We start from the raw sequence: 16,562 nt of genomic DNA, 5'->3' as shown, positions 1-16,562 counted from the left end.
GGTCTAACTGTAGAGCAAGGGAGTGGCTGCAGAGCTCTGCAGCATTTGTCTGTAGTTAGTCTGCACAAGAATAATTAAGAGTTGACTTCCGTGTTGTTTGGGTTTGGGCTATTTTACTTCATTCTTTCTCTATTTCCCTGGTTCACTAAGACTAGATGTATGTATCAAAACTTTAATATATGATTACTTTTAAACTAAGAATAACAATTCTAGAGGAAAAAATTGGAAATGTACATTGTTCATTTATTAAAATAAGTTAAATACATAATACAGAATTACATAAATAATGATACAGACATGGCATACTCAGCAGCCATTATAAATAACTTTGTAAAAGATTATTTATTGAAATAGAAAATATTTATAATACAAAGAAGCAAGCTACAAAACAGTATGGGTAATATTTCATTTTTGTGAAGAAAAATGAAAATACATGCATGGAAAAACTACTAGAACATACATAAAAATATTATCATTGTTAACTTTGAGCTGTGGAATAAATTCTTTTTTCTTTGTACTTTTTGGTCTTTCCCTAAAATTTCTATATTAAGGTTGTATTAACTTTGTAAATAGAAAAAAGCAAAATGGATTCTGATTTAATGAGACAAAGAAGGAAAGTGCCAGCACTCTGGGGAATATCTACATTTAAGGTATTTGAATGAGAAAGAGGATGTTAAGTCTAATATCTTAGACTTGCACTCTTTAGGAACTGATTTTTCTTTTTTTTTTTGCTAGTTTCTATCTATTTTAGCTTTCTGGCTGCCTATCAGTACAATAACAACCTAACTCAGCCTTAAGCATCTAGGTTAAAATATAAGAAAAAGACACAGAAATTTTTTATAAAACAAACTGTCAAAACTAATATTTCTTATAGTCTTAGAGGTCTCATGAAAAAAATGCTGGCTGTAGACATAACAGAATCTTTGAAATCTTAGCAGTCCTTTAGTTTAATACAGTGGAGGAAAGAAATCTTTCTGGGTAAAGAGGTACTTCTGGAAATTGTATTCATCTTTTCAGGCTAAAGTCGTACAATTTGTAGGACTTCTCCAGTAACTCAGTTGGTAAAGAATCTACCTGCAATGCAGGAGACCCTGGTTCGATTCCTGGGTTGGGAAGATCCCCTGGAGAAGTGACAGGTTACCCAGTGCAGTATTCTTGGGCTTCCCTGGCAGCTCAGTTGGTAAAGAATCAGCCCTCAATGCGGGAGACATGGGTTCAATCCCTGGGTTTGATCCCTGGGTTGGGAAAACCCCTGCAGAAGGGCATGGCAACCCACTCCAGTATTCTTGCCTGGAGAATTCCCATGGACAGAGGAGCCTGGGCTGGGGGCTACAGTCCATGGGGTTGCAAAGAGTGGACCACAACTGAGGACTTTCACAGTACAACTTGTAAATGTTTCTGTAGAACACTGTTTCTATAGCATTGAAAGAATCCTTCCCATTTTACTCTAGAGGGTTTAGGAGTAATCCCAGGAATGATTGAGCTAATCCATCTCACAGTTTTGGCCACTGTCCTAAGAGCAGGGTTATCAAATAAAACGTCTCATACAGAGGCCTTGACATACAATTCCTACACACACTACTAACAAATAGCCATGATAATATAGTGCTGAATAGTGTTTGAAGATCTGACTGCAGGTATTTCTCATATAATTGAACTGATGTAGCTGTGGAAACCCTACATACTTTAAAATCTGAGATGAAGTGATCCTGAAGTAAACTTCAAAGCACTGTCTGCAAGCAAAGGAATGAGGCAATACTAAAACATGGGCATCTAGCTTAACCGAGGCCAAAAATACCACTGTGAAAAAGTGAGCCCAAGGAAATACAAACTCCTAACAGCAGAGATGTTTGTGTTCTGTTCCCTGGTGCAGTCTAGAATCTAGAACAGCTCCTCCTCCATGACAGATACTCAGTATTTTTATTAATGAAAAGCCAGGGACCCCTCTTGACATATATGAGGAATTAATCCAAATTCACTTCTTGTATCAAAACTTAATAATCTCCCACCAACTGGAGAAGCTGTTACTGTATGACTAACACATTAGTGAGCTAACTGTACTATACTGTATATTTTTGAGTGAGATGAGTGATGAAAGATTATGGTTTTTACTTTTGAGAAGCCCAGATCCCAGTAATTTTGAAATTGGTATGCCTGTTACTAAAGTAAGATATGACAGTATTATGGAGACATAACATTTCATGTATTTCCATCTTCTTAAAACCCTCTGAACACAGTAAAGAAAACCAGTGCTGAAGTACAAATGCTGCTTCCCCGAGACGGTGGTGCATCACCTAAGACACTTGTGCCGGCATCTGCCGGGCAGTGCTAACAGATGGAAGACATTAATCATCTGCTTGGTGTTCCCACCTTGTCCATCCAGCTTCAAATATAACCACACTGAGCTACATGAGTCAGCATCTGGTCCCTCCAAAAGTTAGTGCATCACTTCTAAAGCAAAAAGGAAAAAGTTCACACTTCAGAGCCCTGAATCACTGCCAGAAGTATCCATGGTGCATCAAAGTTTCAGACTCCCTGAAGATCTTTAGCTCCCTGGATACCAAAGTAAAGACAGATCTGAAAGCTACAAAAAAAAACCAGGTAGGTGGTCATATACAGGACTGCAACCCCAAGCAATATAAATGGTATTTGTTCCCACCGTGGATTAACTGCTTTGAAGGATCAAAATACAGAAGACAGCAACATTCAACATTTAAGATGGTTTTCTTAATAAAAAAGCACTAAAAAATGTGAATAAGTCAAACTTTTTATTTTTCAGAAGCGAAAAGGACAAGTGGTGACTTGCCTTTGGAAAAGACATTAATATCAGGATAATCAACTATCTATCTCATAGAGACAGCAGCCTAAGAAAGACTCTATTATCATACAGTTCTCAAATAAGTTCTATTAAATAAATCTCAGAACAATATGTTTTTAACGAAAACCAACAAAACAAAGACATCGACAACAACAAAAAATATAAAAGCATCCATAAAGTGGTATTTGAAGAAAGAAAAAGGAAAATCTGGAAGTTTTATATATTGAGAGTTCTCTATTAAAATCAAGGAGGCCCAAATCCTAAAACAGAAAAGAAAAAAAAAATGTTAAAACACAATCTTTTAAAAGAATCTAATGAGGTTTTTATAGATGCATGTTTTAATGCTTCAGTAATTCAAAACATTTTTTTTCACACTGGGAACACTTCTGTAAGTACTGCTGGAAATTATATGAACGATAACGCAGAGATATGCCTTCTCAATGGGCCCTTCAAGTTTTAAATTTGGGTCTGGAATCTCAATTAAATGTTTTTATAACAGGCTGCAGAAAATGGTACTGTTTTTTAAATTACATTTGCTTACTTTTTACACATTATAACTTTAAAACAGTCTATATACTTTAAAAAGAGAAACAACAATTTACATGTGAAAATAAGGTTATGTGAAATGACACAGTCCTTCTCATAAAGTAGTAGTAACAATTTCCAAAATGAAAATACTTAATACAAAATGAGGTAGTCATTGGGGGCTGGGGTGGGAAGTGGGGAACCACCAGGGAAGGCACAGAAGGCCTAGGTTCTAGACTCTGTTTTGTATTGATTAGCTGTCTATCTTAGTCTCAGCTTCCTTAGGTCTCAATTTCCTCCCTGGTAAGGAGAGGCAGATGGCTCGCTATGCTTTGTTTCAATTTTAAACCCAAGGGCTCTTATACTTTATAAGGAAAGATCTGTCACTGTTCAATCTTCAGGACAATAACTAGAAAGCATATCTCATAATTTTATTGGGAGAAAAGAAAAAAATCTACCCTAATGGCAAAATTATACTTCATATCCTATTTATACACGAAACACAGAAAGTGAATGATTATTCTCTCCCTGGCCTCCAGAAGCTCTCGCTGAAACAGAGTCGACTGAAAATCCTAGGATTATGACTGCGCCAAAACATCCAGCCTGTGTCTCTCTGCCTTACTGAAAGCTGCTAGACAGTTCTAAGGCCGATTAATAATTTTTGTGGGCAGGACCAAACTTCAGGTTAAAATAAGTACTTGTAACAGTTTCAGGGTTGAAACTCCATCGACTTTCAGGTTTAGGAAAGAAGAAGAGAAGAATGAAGTTTAAAGATCATACTGATCCTAAGAAGGATGGACAGTAGAAAAAATATGCTTTATTATCTATAACACATACTTTCATCATAACGATTATATAAACCTTTGGGCTCTTTTTGTTTTGATGTTGTTTTTTTCTTGTGAACTTTGTCCTTTAACTATATTCACTACAAAGCAGCAATATGAATTGTGAACTGCAAGAGCTATGTGCATATACAAAAATGCTTTATAAAAAGTTAAACCTGCATTTCCTGATAAACAAAAATACAGGTTTACAACACTAGACGATCTCTTAAATCTCCCCAGGTTCTCAAATTCTCATAATTTTATACAGATAAGTAAGATTACTTATATATATCACTTACTGTTTCTTTTAAACAATATTCATGGATATAACTGTGTTTTCCTAAATGTCTCATTGGTAATACTCAGTCTTGTAAGTCTGGTTCCATAGTAATCTATAATGTAACTACTTCCATCTGAAGGTCCAACAATCTAGAAGAGAAAAGTTTGCAAATTACCCATTTTACAGAAGATACTTTAAAAATATTTTGAGTTTACTTCTCTCAGGTGTTAATAAAATTACTTCAGTAGCACCAGAAATATAACTTAAACTAACTCAAGCAAAAAAAGTAATTTAGTAGTTCATGCAGCTGAAAAGGGCACTGGGGAAGCTCACAGGATTAAGAGAGCTGGGGGAACTAAGGCCTCAAGAACTGAAATGCCACACCACATGAGGCCCTTGGTTTGGCTTCCCTGCCTTTATTCCAGACACGTGTTCCCAATTGATTGCCAACTTCTAGATACATATCTTGGCAGTTTCCAACAGAATATAAAATTTTCTTCCTCAGTGTATATACATCAATTTCAGGGAAGAACTTTGACGGATGTGCCTGGTTTTTATGCCTGTTGCTGAACAAATTACTGTATCCAAGGGAATAGGATTAATATTGGCCAAGCCAGGCTCCCTCTGGGAGATGATGTAATATGACTGACAGTCCTACCAGAACCACATGGAATGGAAAAGGAAGAAATAAACTCACTCACACACACACACACAAACACACACACTCATCAAAAGAGTCTTGTCCATATAATCACATTTGTGACAATCCACTTAACATGATCTCTACAACTTATCCTTTAAGATAATAATCTTCAAACTGCAGCCTTAGGGGTACACAGGGATTTACAAAGGTATATGCAGGCCCAGATAGCTGCAAGGGAATCCATTTTGAGATCCTTAATTCACATAAATACTCTTTGTGAAAATGATCCACCTGATATCACACTAGAATAAAAGCATCATGCTAGGTCCCAAGCCCACTTCCCTTTCCCTGTGGTCCTTTCTCCAACTTGACAACAGTAAAGCATACCTCCCCCATCAAAATACACTGAGTCTCATGATGGCATATTGCCTTGAGGTACAAAAATCTCTGATGTGTCAAAGAAGGGGATAATTCAAAATATTGGAGCCAGGGATGTCATTTAATCAAGAGTCCAAAAATACTCTCTGTTACTTGTTTAAAAGATGCATCCCTAGTAAAATTTGACTTTTTTTTAGCTTACAAATTATTTGCTAATATCTGTAACATGTTTATGCTATTTTGATCAAATTATATATAAATAATTACATTAAGTGGGTATTTTAAATTCTATGCTATTTGTGTTCTGTGGATACATTTTAAAACGAATGTAACAGTTTTATTTAAATATGTCAATATTTGCAAACTAGAAATGATATTCTTTGCAACTTTTTAAGCTTATGATGGAAAACTGAAAATGTCAACTTGAAACATGTGAGGATAGGGGTTTTCCTAAGAAAAAAATTCTTTTAGGGGTTATGCAACCAGAGTTTAAAGAACACTACTATAGAGCATTCATCATTTTAAAGATAAATTTGGTTTTAAAGGCTATTCAACAAATAGTTAATTCCTACAGTCCAGGCACCATGCTAGACATTATACACAGAACAGTGAATAAGACAATCTGCCAACAGGGAGTTTATTCTAGTGAACTATAAATGTTAGTATTCAAATAATACCAGATACCTTGCTAGGTGCTATCATGTACTTGAACTTCCTCCAAAGATCAAATTGCTTTGTCTTGACATTTATGAATGTGATTCATGAATTTACATAAAAATTAAAAGATTTTCAATGGCAAAGTCACAGAGGAAACTAGTATGTATATTAAGCAAAGAAAGAAAGGAATGGGTGACTAGAATTTACAACGTTTTGAGACTCTACAAAAGAAACAAAGAAAAAGGAAAGCCTAGCAAGTAGAAATAGGTTAAATCACGTGGTTAAAAACTGGCCTAACCTGGAACATGTGCGTAGATTGGAACAAGGCCTTTGCCCTATTATCTTTTTCTTCCTATGCCATCTCCTCTGACACTCTCACTTACTTCTGTCAAAAAAAAAAAAAAATTTCAAAAGTTGAAAATAAGGAAAAAAGATGATTGGATAGCCTTTTACTATCATGCATTTCTAATAAGTCCGCCCACGGCTCACTTGACTTTCTCAGGAAATATAACTATTTAACTAAAAACTGATTAGGGCCTAGATGTTTTACAGTCTTGGCAAGTTAGCAGTTAACACATAGAAGAATGATATGATATTGTCTTGGTCTTTTGTTCCCCCTGTCCTGTAGATAAGTTAGCCCTAAAGATTACAGTTTTATTACCTGGTAATACATGGTCCAATTTTGTATATAATTTAGCAATCTTATTATAGTATTTCTTTCCCTTCAAACTTTGTAATTCTGGCTCCTCAACAACTGGTTCTATTGTGGTAGATCCTCTTTCCACAGATTTGATTCAGCCTGGGCATGTAATCAATCACCAGTGAGATGATAATCTATGAGACAAGTTCAATGGGAGGCTTATCTGCTTTTAAGAAGGTGTGTGTGAGGAAAAAGGTGTTTTTCCACCTCTGAAAGTAACGATACAAGAAGTGATCCTAATCAATGGAACTGAAGATAGCAAAGGGAAGGAAGGAAGAATGGAAGAAAAAAGGGAGAGAAGGAAGGGAAGGAGGGAATAAAGGATTTGGGTCTTTAAGTTCTAAATTAACAAATCTTAGAACTACCAAATCTCCCGATTCTTGGTATAGAAGATGTACGGCCATCTGTTCACTGACAACAAAGTATGAACCCTAAAATTATGCTTATTTCCCTGCTAAGAAATAGCCTGAAGCCAAATTCTACTTCATGAAGTATTTCTGTCTGATAAACTGGGGCAGATTTCTGAAGTCTATGGGGAGAAGAAAGACCACTTAACAATTAATGGACCAGTAGGTTGCTACAGGCCTTCATCTTCCAAGAGGGGAATCAGGAGGGCCACTCTGCTGTGAAAAGCTATTCTATACAAAGAGGTGTTAACGTATCTTGTGTGAGAAGCCCTAACGCCACAAGAAAGCAACTTCATATCCTTCTATATGAGCTTCCTGAGGCTACTGTAACAAATAACCACAAAGTCAGTGGATTAAACCAATAGACATTTACTCTCACAGTTCTGGGCCCCTTAGGTCTAAAATCAAGGTATCAGTAAAGCCACATGCCCTGCAGAGACTGTGGGAGAGAATCCATTTTAAGGCACCCCTTGGCATTGCTTGGCTTGTGGCCATATCACCCTGATCTCTTGGGGTGAAGGTCTTCACACCACCTTCTTTATTGTGTGTGTGTCTGTGTTTTTTCTATTGTCCTCCTATAAGGACACATGTCATTGGATAATGACATGTGTCCATGACACGTCATTATCTGGCCCATCCAGATAATCTAAAATAATCTCTTCATATCAAGATACTTAATTTAATCACATCTGCAGAGACCCTTTTTTCCAAATAAGACAATATTCACAGGTTCCGGGGATTTGATACAGGCATCTTTCATCTTATCACACCCCTATTCTATGAAGATCGCTGGTGGTGGTTTGGAGGAATTGGGTGAAATTTAATTTCTTCTTTCCTGTCATTTCTGATTGTTTTCAACCATGAAATTTTATTTGCAGCTTAAATGCAAAAAAGAAAACCTTTGAATTGTTTACTTAAAGAAGTAGGCTTTTCGATAGGTGGAAAGTCTATAGCAAGAAGAGTAAGTCAGAAAACTCTAGAAGTTCACATGAAAGTCAAGAATGTTAAGCAGTGATCACTAAATTTCCTGTTTTTCTGTTCTTAATCTTTCATCTCCACTATCAGTTCAGTTGCTCAATCGTGTCCGACTCTTTGCGACTCCATGAACCGCAGCACGCCAGGCCTCCCTGTCCATCACCAACTCCCGGAGTCTACCCAAACCCGTGTCCATCGAGTCAATGATGCCATCCAACCATCTCATCCTCTGTCGTCCCCTTCTCCTCCTGCCCTGAATCTGTCCCAGCATCAGGGTCTTTTCCAATGAGTCAGCTCTTCGCATCAAGTGGCCAAAGTATTAGAGTTTCAGCTTTAACATCAGTCCTTCCAATGAATACCCAGGACTGATCTCCTTCAGGATAGACTGGTTGGATCTCCTTGCAGTCCAAGGGACTCTCAAGAGTCTTCTCCAACACCACAGTTCAAAAGCATCAATTCTTCGGTACTCAACTTTCTTTATAGTCCAACTCTCACATCCATACATCTCCACTATAATTCTCCATAATCCCAGTCGCCCACCCATAGGTACCCACACAAATAATGGGCATATATTTAACTTGGTATATGACTTGGATATTTATTCTTGAAAAGCATTTTATTTTCTTTGGATATCCATTTTTAATTATCCAAATGATACTGTTGTAGATCTTGTTCAATTTCAAACAATTTTCACAGTACACTAAGATGTTAGGACATTTCCATGGTAGCTGTATGTACAACAGGTAAGTGCTTGTAGCTGCTGCCTGGTGTTACAGAGGATATATCCATATATCCATTCTCCACATCTAGGTTAATTCTAACTTCCTCCTACCACAAACAGTACTACAACAGTTGTCCCCTGTCCCTGGTGGAGAGAAGGATGAACATTTGGGGGTAAATAAGTACCTCTTTATATATACATTAGTTATTTGGGTGATTTTGTGAATCACCTTTAGTTTACTGGGCTCATTTAACTATTAAATTCCCTATTATCTTATTGATTTGCATATTTCACACATAAATTCCTATTGTTAGCGTCCCCAGTGGCTCAAGCAGTAAAGAATCCGCCTGCAATGCAGAAGATGTAGGAGACCTGGGTTTGACCCCTGGGTCAGGAAGATCCCGGGAAGGAGGAAATGGCAACCCACTCCAGTATTCTTGCCTGGAGAATCCCATGAAAAAAGGAGCCTGGAAGGCTATAGTCCATAGGGTCGCAAAGAGTCAGACATGACTGAGCAACTGAGCCCACATCCCCCACAGTGTTCTTTAACTCAGCCTATTAACTGTTATTTGGTCAGTCCATGGTATCCTTTTTAGAAATGATTAAAATTTCTTAATTTTAATGTATCAAATTAAATAATTTTTTTCTTTATGGTTTGTTTCTGGGATCTTGTTTAAGAAGACAACCCATCTAATGTCATGAAGATATTTTCTTCAATTAGCTTTATATCAAAGTTTATCTTCTCCTAGGTAGTTACCCTCAAAGAACTGAACAAGGGCTTAAACTGATACTTGTACACATATATTCACTGCAGCATTATTCACAACAGCCAAAATGTGGAAACAACCCAAGTGTCTATCAACAGATGAACGGATAAAAGAAATGTGGTATATACGTACAATGGAACGTTATTATTCAGCCATAAAAAGGAATGAAATTCTGATACATGCCACAATATCAATGAACCTTGAAAACACTGTGCAAAGTGAAATAAACCAGACATAAAAGGACAAATAGTATATGATTCCACTTACATGAAATATCTAGAAAGCAAGCAAATTCTTTGGGATATAGTAGATTGGAGGTTACCAGTGACTAGGGGATGGAGAAAAGAGGACTTGCTGCTTAATGGATGTAGAGTTTCTGTTCGGGGAGATGAAATAGATACTGGAGACAGCTGCATAACACTGTAAATGTAATTAATGCCAAAGAACTGTACACTTAAACAGGTTAAAATGGCAAATTTAGTATTGTATATATATTTTTTACCACAAAGAAAAGAGCTTACTTTATTTGAACTTTAGTAATGTTGTAGTTTTGTTTGTAATTTATAAACTTTTGATTTTGTTTCTAGAAAATGTATTTTTGTTTTTATATATTTAATTAGCATTCTAACAAAAATAAGTTAAAGGAAAAAAAGATGGTTACCAGTTCAGTTAAATTCAGTCACTAAGTCGTGTCCAACTCTTTACGACCCCATGAACCGCAGCATGCCAGGCCTCCCTGTCCATCACCAACTCCTGGAGTTTACCCAAACCCACGTCCATTGAGTCAGTGATGCCATCCAACCATCTCATCCTCTGTTGTCCCCCACTCCTCCTGCCCTCAATCTTTCCCAACATCAGGGTCTTTTCCAATAAGTCAGCTCTTTGCATCAGGTGGCCAAAGTGTTGGAGTTTCAGCTTCGTATCAGTCCTTCCAATGAACACCCAGGACTGATTTCCTTTAGGATGGACTGGTTGGATCTCCTTGCAGTCCAAGGGACTCTCAAGAGTCTTCTCCAACACCACAGTTCAAAAGCATCAATTCTTCTGTGCTCGCTTTCTTTATAGTTCAACTTTCACATCCATACATGACCACTGGAAAAACCATAGCCTTGATTAGATGGACCTTTGTCGGCAAAGTAATGTCTCTGTTTTTTAATATGCTGTCTAGGTTGGTCATAACTTTCCTTCCAAGGAGTAAGCATCTTTTAATTTCATGGCTGCAATCACCATCTACAGTGATTTTGGAGCCCAAAAAGATGAAGTCAGCCATTGTTTCCCCATCTATTTCCCATGAAGTGATGGGAGCAGATACCATGATCTCAGTTTTCTGAATGTTGAGTTTTAAGCCAACTTTTTCACTCTCCTCTTTCACTTTCATCAAGAGGCTCTTTAGTTCTTCTTCACTGTCTGCCATAAGGGGTGGTGTCATCTGCGTATCTGAGGTTACTGATGTTTCTCCTGGCAATCTTGATTCCAGCTTGTGTTTCCTCCAGCTCAGTGTTTCTCATGATGTACTCTGCATATAAGTTAAATAAGTCAGGTGACAATATATAGCCTTGATGTATGCCTTTTCCTATTTGGAACCAGTCTGTTGTTCCATGTCCCGTTCTAACTGTTGTTCCTGATCTGCATACAGATTTCTCAAGAGGCAGGTCAGGTGGTCTGGTATTCCTATCTCTTTCAGGATTTTCCAGTTTATTGTGATCCACACAGTCAAAGGTTTTGGCATAGTCAATAAAGCAGAAATAGATGTTTTTCTGGAACTCTCTTGCTTTTTCCATGATCCAGCAGATGTTGGCAATTTGATCTCTAGTTCCTCTGCCTTTTCTAAAACCAGCTTGAACTTCTGGAAATTCACATATTGCTGAAGCCTGGCTTGGAGAATTTTAAGCATCACTTTACTAGTGTGTGAGATGAGTGCAATTGTGTGGTAGTTTGAGCATTCTTTGGTTACCAGTAAGTACTTTTAAACCTAAACTTTATCAAACAGATGTGATCCCTTAGTTACTTACTGGCTTTGCCTTGTTGTTGAAGTCAGATGGCTTAGATAACTCAAATATCTTAAAATTTAAAATGTTATGATGAATTAATGAGTGAAGGACAAAAACAAACACTTCATGCAATTCTATCAATGTATCATTTTACTATCTAATCCATTTAAGAGTTTCTTCCATATAAAGAATGTAAATATTAACACTGGCAAGATCATATCATCTCCTGAAGAGCTATTAACCTGGTGAAAAAGTAAAATGACACAGCTGTCTGCAATTAGAGGATAATGATGCAACCTGTGTCCATCCCAATTCTCCAAAGAAGTAAATTCACATTCTCTTAAAAGTTAAATTACATGTTTGTGTCCAGAGCTGACTTCTATGTCGTTAATTTTAATATGAGACCATTAAAAAATCTAATTACTCACATTTTAATTAAGCACTAAAATTCCCACACAGTGCCAGAAATTATACAGTCAGATCCCCTGACTTCATTTGACTTAAACACTGGTTAGTATTAATCCTAAATGACCATTATAAACATCACTCCTCAAGAAATGAATAAGATTTAGCATTCTATCTCCTGAGGAAAACACATCACTGGGCTCAGTCTCAGGACTACTTTGTTTTTTGAACATTCCTTTAATTCACTAAATAAAAATCAGCCCACAGGTAAGTAAACTAAGTGAAATCTACCTAATTAAGATCATGTGACAAAGTAGAGACTACCCAAATTATCATCAGTTTCCTCAGTTTTTCAGGTCATTTCCTCAATATATCACTCCAGAGTTAAATAAATAAGAGAAAACTTGTTGGAACATTTGGTATTTAGTTTTTATATCAGAGAAGGCAATGGCACCCCACTCCAGTACTCTTGCCTAGAAACTTCCATGGACGGAGGAGCCTGGTGGGCTGCAGTCCATGGGGTCGCTAAGAGTCGGACACGACTGAGAGACTTCACTTTCACTTTTCACTTTTCATGCACTGGAGAAGGAAATGGCAACCCACTCCAGTGTTCTTGCCTGGAGAATCCCAGGGACAGGGGAGCCTGGTGGGCTACCATCTATGGGGTCGCACAGAGTCGGACACGACTGAAGCGACTTAGCAGCAGCAGCAGCAGTTTTTATATATTGCTGTCCTACAGCTAGTGAACTGTCAAGGACATTGACCAACATTTCCAGTACTGGAAACAGATTTAGAGTGATTACACATTTAGTCCTTCTTTTGATCAAGACCATGTATTTCATGGAATAAGGGCACAGGTTATGTCTTTGACCAAATCAACTGGCTTACACAGAAGTGAACCTATAACCTGAATCTTATTTATGCTCTGAACTGAAAAGCCTAGGCTCTTAAAATTTCAGTAAAATTCAAGAATTTAGACAAGATAAATCAAGATAACTCTTCTTTTATTTTCAGCCTGCAGTTCCCAAGGAGACATATATAGATATAGATATAGATATAGATATAGATATAGATATAGATAGGCTGCCCAGCATGGCTTATGGCTTACGGGATTTTAGCTCCCGGATCATGGACTCAAATAGGTCCTTGGCAGTGAGAGCATGGAGTCCTAACCATTGGACTGCCAGAGAATTTCTCCAATGAGATATTTCTGATAATAAGTGGGATGTTATTCTCACAACACTTCTGAGAGAGTAAGATTCTAAGTTTCTTTAGGGCAAGGACCCCAACTTATACCTAAATGGCGCTAAGTCATTTTCACTTACGGTATAAAACCTACTATTTATACTTTATCATACCACCTTTTATTTTTGTTCATTAGCTCATGTGCCCTATGAAATTTAGAACTTTAAAGACCTAAAGAAAAGCACTCACTTTTTTAAAACTTTCGTTTTTAGCCTATCTTCCCTATAATTGGCACAAAGACATACTTTTCACAAGTTACACTGCATTCAGCTCAAATCAGCAAAAATTTTGAGAGAATATGTTAAGCATACTATTAGTACTACAAGAGATTAATAAAAATATTTTTTCTCAAGGAATTTATGTGTGAATAATCAAACCTGGTGTGTAAAAGCTAAAAAAAATAATACAAAAACAATATATAACCCAGTGTTAAATGAGTTACATATGTGTGTGTATTCAGTGGCTCAGTCGTGTCTGACTCTTTGCAACCCCACGGACTGTAGCCTATCAGACTCCTCTATCCATGGAATTTTCCAGGCAAGAACACTGGAGGGGGCTACCATTTCCTACTCCAAGGGATCTTCCTGATCCAGGGATTAAACTCAGGCTTCTTGCGTCTTCTGCGCTGGCATGTGGATTCTTTACTACTGCACCACCTGGGAAGTTCCCCAACTTACATTTATTAAATGCCAAACTAATGAAATATTTAATAAATTTATAAAATTAAAACTGTCTTGGAGATTATATTGCTTTGTATATTTTGCTACTTATATAGTTAATAGTCTTTTAAGGAAATCTACTCTGCAGTGTTGATAGGAATGAAAATGAATTTTTAAAAATTATCACAAAGAATCTTGACATACTTCATTTTAACAACTTTCTACATTCCAACACATATTTCCATTTTCCCTCTACTCATCTTCATCTTTCTGATTTGTGGCTGTCTTGTCTCTACTTAACAGAATAAATTTTCTTTTCTTTCTGTTGGTGAAGGACACATCAGTGGTTTTGATGTAATTAAAAATGTTCATTGTGTGAGTGAGAAAAGAGGTTTAAATAAAATCAAATATTCTCATATTTTTTCTGATAAAAAAACCAAATTACCTAATTTATCCTTCACGATATGTATGAATATACATAAGCATCAGTTCAGTTCAGTCGCTCAGTCGTGTCCGACTCTTCCCGACCCCATGAATCACAGCATGCCGGGCCTCCCTGTCCATCACCAACTCCCGGAGTTCACTCAGACTCACGTCCATCGAGTCAGTGATGCCATCCAGCCATCTCATCCTCTGTCGTCCCCTTCTCCTCCTGCCCCAATCCTTCCCAGCATCAGAGTCTTTTCCAATGAGTCAACTCTTCACATGAGGTGGCCAAAGTACTGGAGTTGCAGCTTTAGCATCATTCCTTCCAAAGAAATCCCAGGGCTGATCTCCTTCAGAATGGACTGGTTGGATATCCCTGCAGTCCAAGGGACTCTCAAGAGTCTTCTCCAACACCACAGTTCAAAAGCATCAATTCTTCGGCGCTCAGCCTTCTTCACAGTCCAACTCGCACATCCATACATGACCACAGGAAGAACCATAGCCTTGACTAGACGAACCTTTGTTGGCAAAGTAATGTCTCTGCTTTTCAATATGCTATCTAGGTTGGTCATAACTTTCCTTCCAAGGAGTAAGCGTCTTTTAATTTCATGCCTGCAGTCACCATCTTCAGTGATTTTGGAGCCCAAAAAAATAAAGTCTGACACTGTTTCCACTGTTTCCCCATCTATTTCTCATGAAGTGATGGGACCGGATGCCATGATGTTTGTTTTCTGAATGTTGAGCTTTAAGCCAACTTTTTCACTCTCCACTTTCACTTTCATCAAGAGGCTTTTTAGTTCCTCTTCACTTTCTGCCATAAGGGTGGTGTCATCTGCACATCCGAGGTTATTAACATTTCTCCCGGCAATCTTGATTCCAGCTTGTGTTTCTTCCAGTCTGGCGTTTCTTCCAGTCCAGCGTTTCTCATGATGTACTCTGCATATAAGTTAAATAAGCAGGGTGACAATATATAGCCTTGACGGACTCCTTTTCCTATTTGGAACCAATCTGTTGTTCCATGTCCAGTTCTAACTGTTGCTTCCATAAATTAGTGTTTTAAAATTTTCAGACCTGCCTTATGAATAACTATATACACAGCTGCTGCTAAGTTGCTTCAGTCATGTCCGACTCTGTGCAAACCCATAGATGGCAGCCCACCAGGCTCCCCCAACCTTGGGATTCTCCAGGCAAGAACACTGGAGTGGGTTGCCATTTCCTTCTCCAATGCATGAAAGTGAAAAGTGAAAGTGAAGTCACTCATTGTGTCTGACTCTTAGCAACCACCTGGACTGCAGCCTACCAGGCTCCTCTGTCCATGGGATTTTCCAGGCAAGAGTGCTGGAGTGGGGTGCCATTGCCTTCTCCAATATACATAGCAGTTATACACAAAGTTGCGTATAACTGAAAAACTGTATCACTGATTTAAACTCTGTTGAACGCACACAACAAATGAATTAATTCTACGTATTGTTTTATACCATTCATTCACACAGTGCTATTTGCGTATTTTTTAAGAAAAAACTTCAAAAGTTTACTAACATAAACTCATGAAAGCATTTTTAGTAAGTATAGATATATTTAAAGCTTACTTACCTTAGTAATATATGCATTATACTTTATATTGTTTCAGTTCAAAGATGAAATAACCAGACCTATTTTTTTAAGGAGGATTTTCCTGGATTTTTCTTATAAACACTGTGAAGTAAAGTATGTTTTTATAAGTCTTGAGTTCATGCACAATATAGTTCTGGGATCACAGCCCAAAAGAAAAAACACTGCAATTCATTGATGAATAATATTTAATGGTAAAAAGAGAAGAATTAGGGATGGAGAAAATAAAGAAGAAAAGAAGAATAAACAAAGATGACAGAATGTAAAAGGTTTATGAGAAATTGAAAAAGTATATCCAAGACAAAAATATTAACATAATTTATGATATTTATAGTAACAACTTACTTGACTGAAAAAATAATTATCTAATATAGTCAACATCACATGTCAAATATATTAAACAACAGGTAGAATAAGGCTATATATCTTACTTGGCTACTTTTGAAAAATGACTAATTTTTCCCTGGTCTGAAAGCAGTCTACAGTGGTCATCCCTATTAACATGTCTTATTTAGGGAAACCTAGTGTAG

The 16,562-nt window shown here is 37.2% G+C and overlaps 1 protein-coding gene across 8 annotated transcripts in view; it reads right to left on the bottom strand.

Annotated features, from left to right (window-relative positions):
* Nucleotides 1–701: 701 nt before the first annotated feature.
* The window catches only part of TM2D1 (TM2 domain containing 1), a 50,811-nt gene continuing 34,950 nt past the window's right edge, over nucleotides 702–16,562 (bottom strand). For 3 of the 8 annotated variants that reach the window (XM_061411768.1, XM_061411772.1, XM_061411771.1), the window contains one exon: nucleotides 4,469–4,596. Coding sequence is in view for 2 of the 8 variants with exons in the window: in XM_061411770.1 (XP_061267754.1) it covers nucleotides 4,486–4,596 (111 nt within the window). In the remaining 6 variants the exon portion in view is untranslated. Of the gene's footprint in view, nucleotides 2,585–2,749; nucleotides 3,079–4,466; nucleotides 4,597–6,423; nucleotides 6,511–16,014; nucleotides 16,117–16,562 lie in introns of those variants that run through there. The other 5 variants (XR_009735421.1, XM_061411770.1, XM_061411769.1 and 2 more) reach the window with 5 other exon arrangements.

The sequence above is a fragment of the Bos javanicus genome, chromosome 3 (assembly GCF_032452875.1).
Source record: "Bos javanicus breed banteng chromosome 3, ARS-OSU_banteng_1.0, whole genome shotgun sequence".
Classification (NCBI taxonomy): domain Eukaryota; kingdom Metazoa; phylum Chordata; class Mammalia; order Artiodactyla; family Bovidae; genus Bos; species Bos javanicus.
Note: the sequence above shows the minus strand (reverse complement) of the source record. Positions and strands in the feature narration are given on the sequence as shown.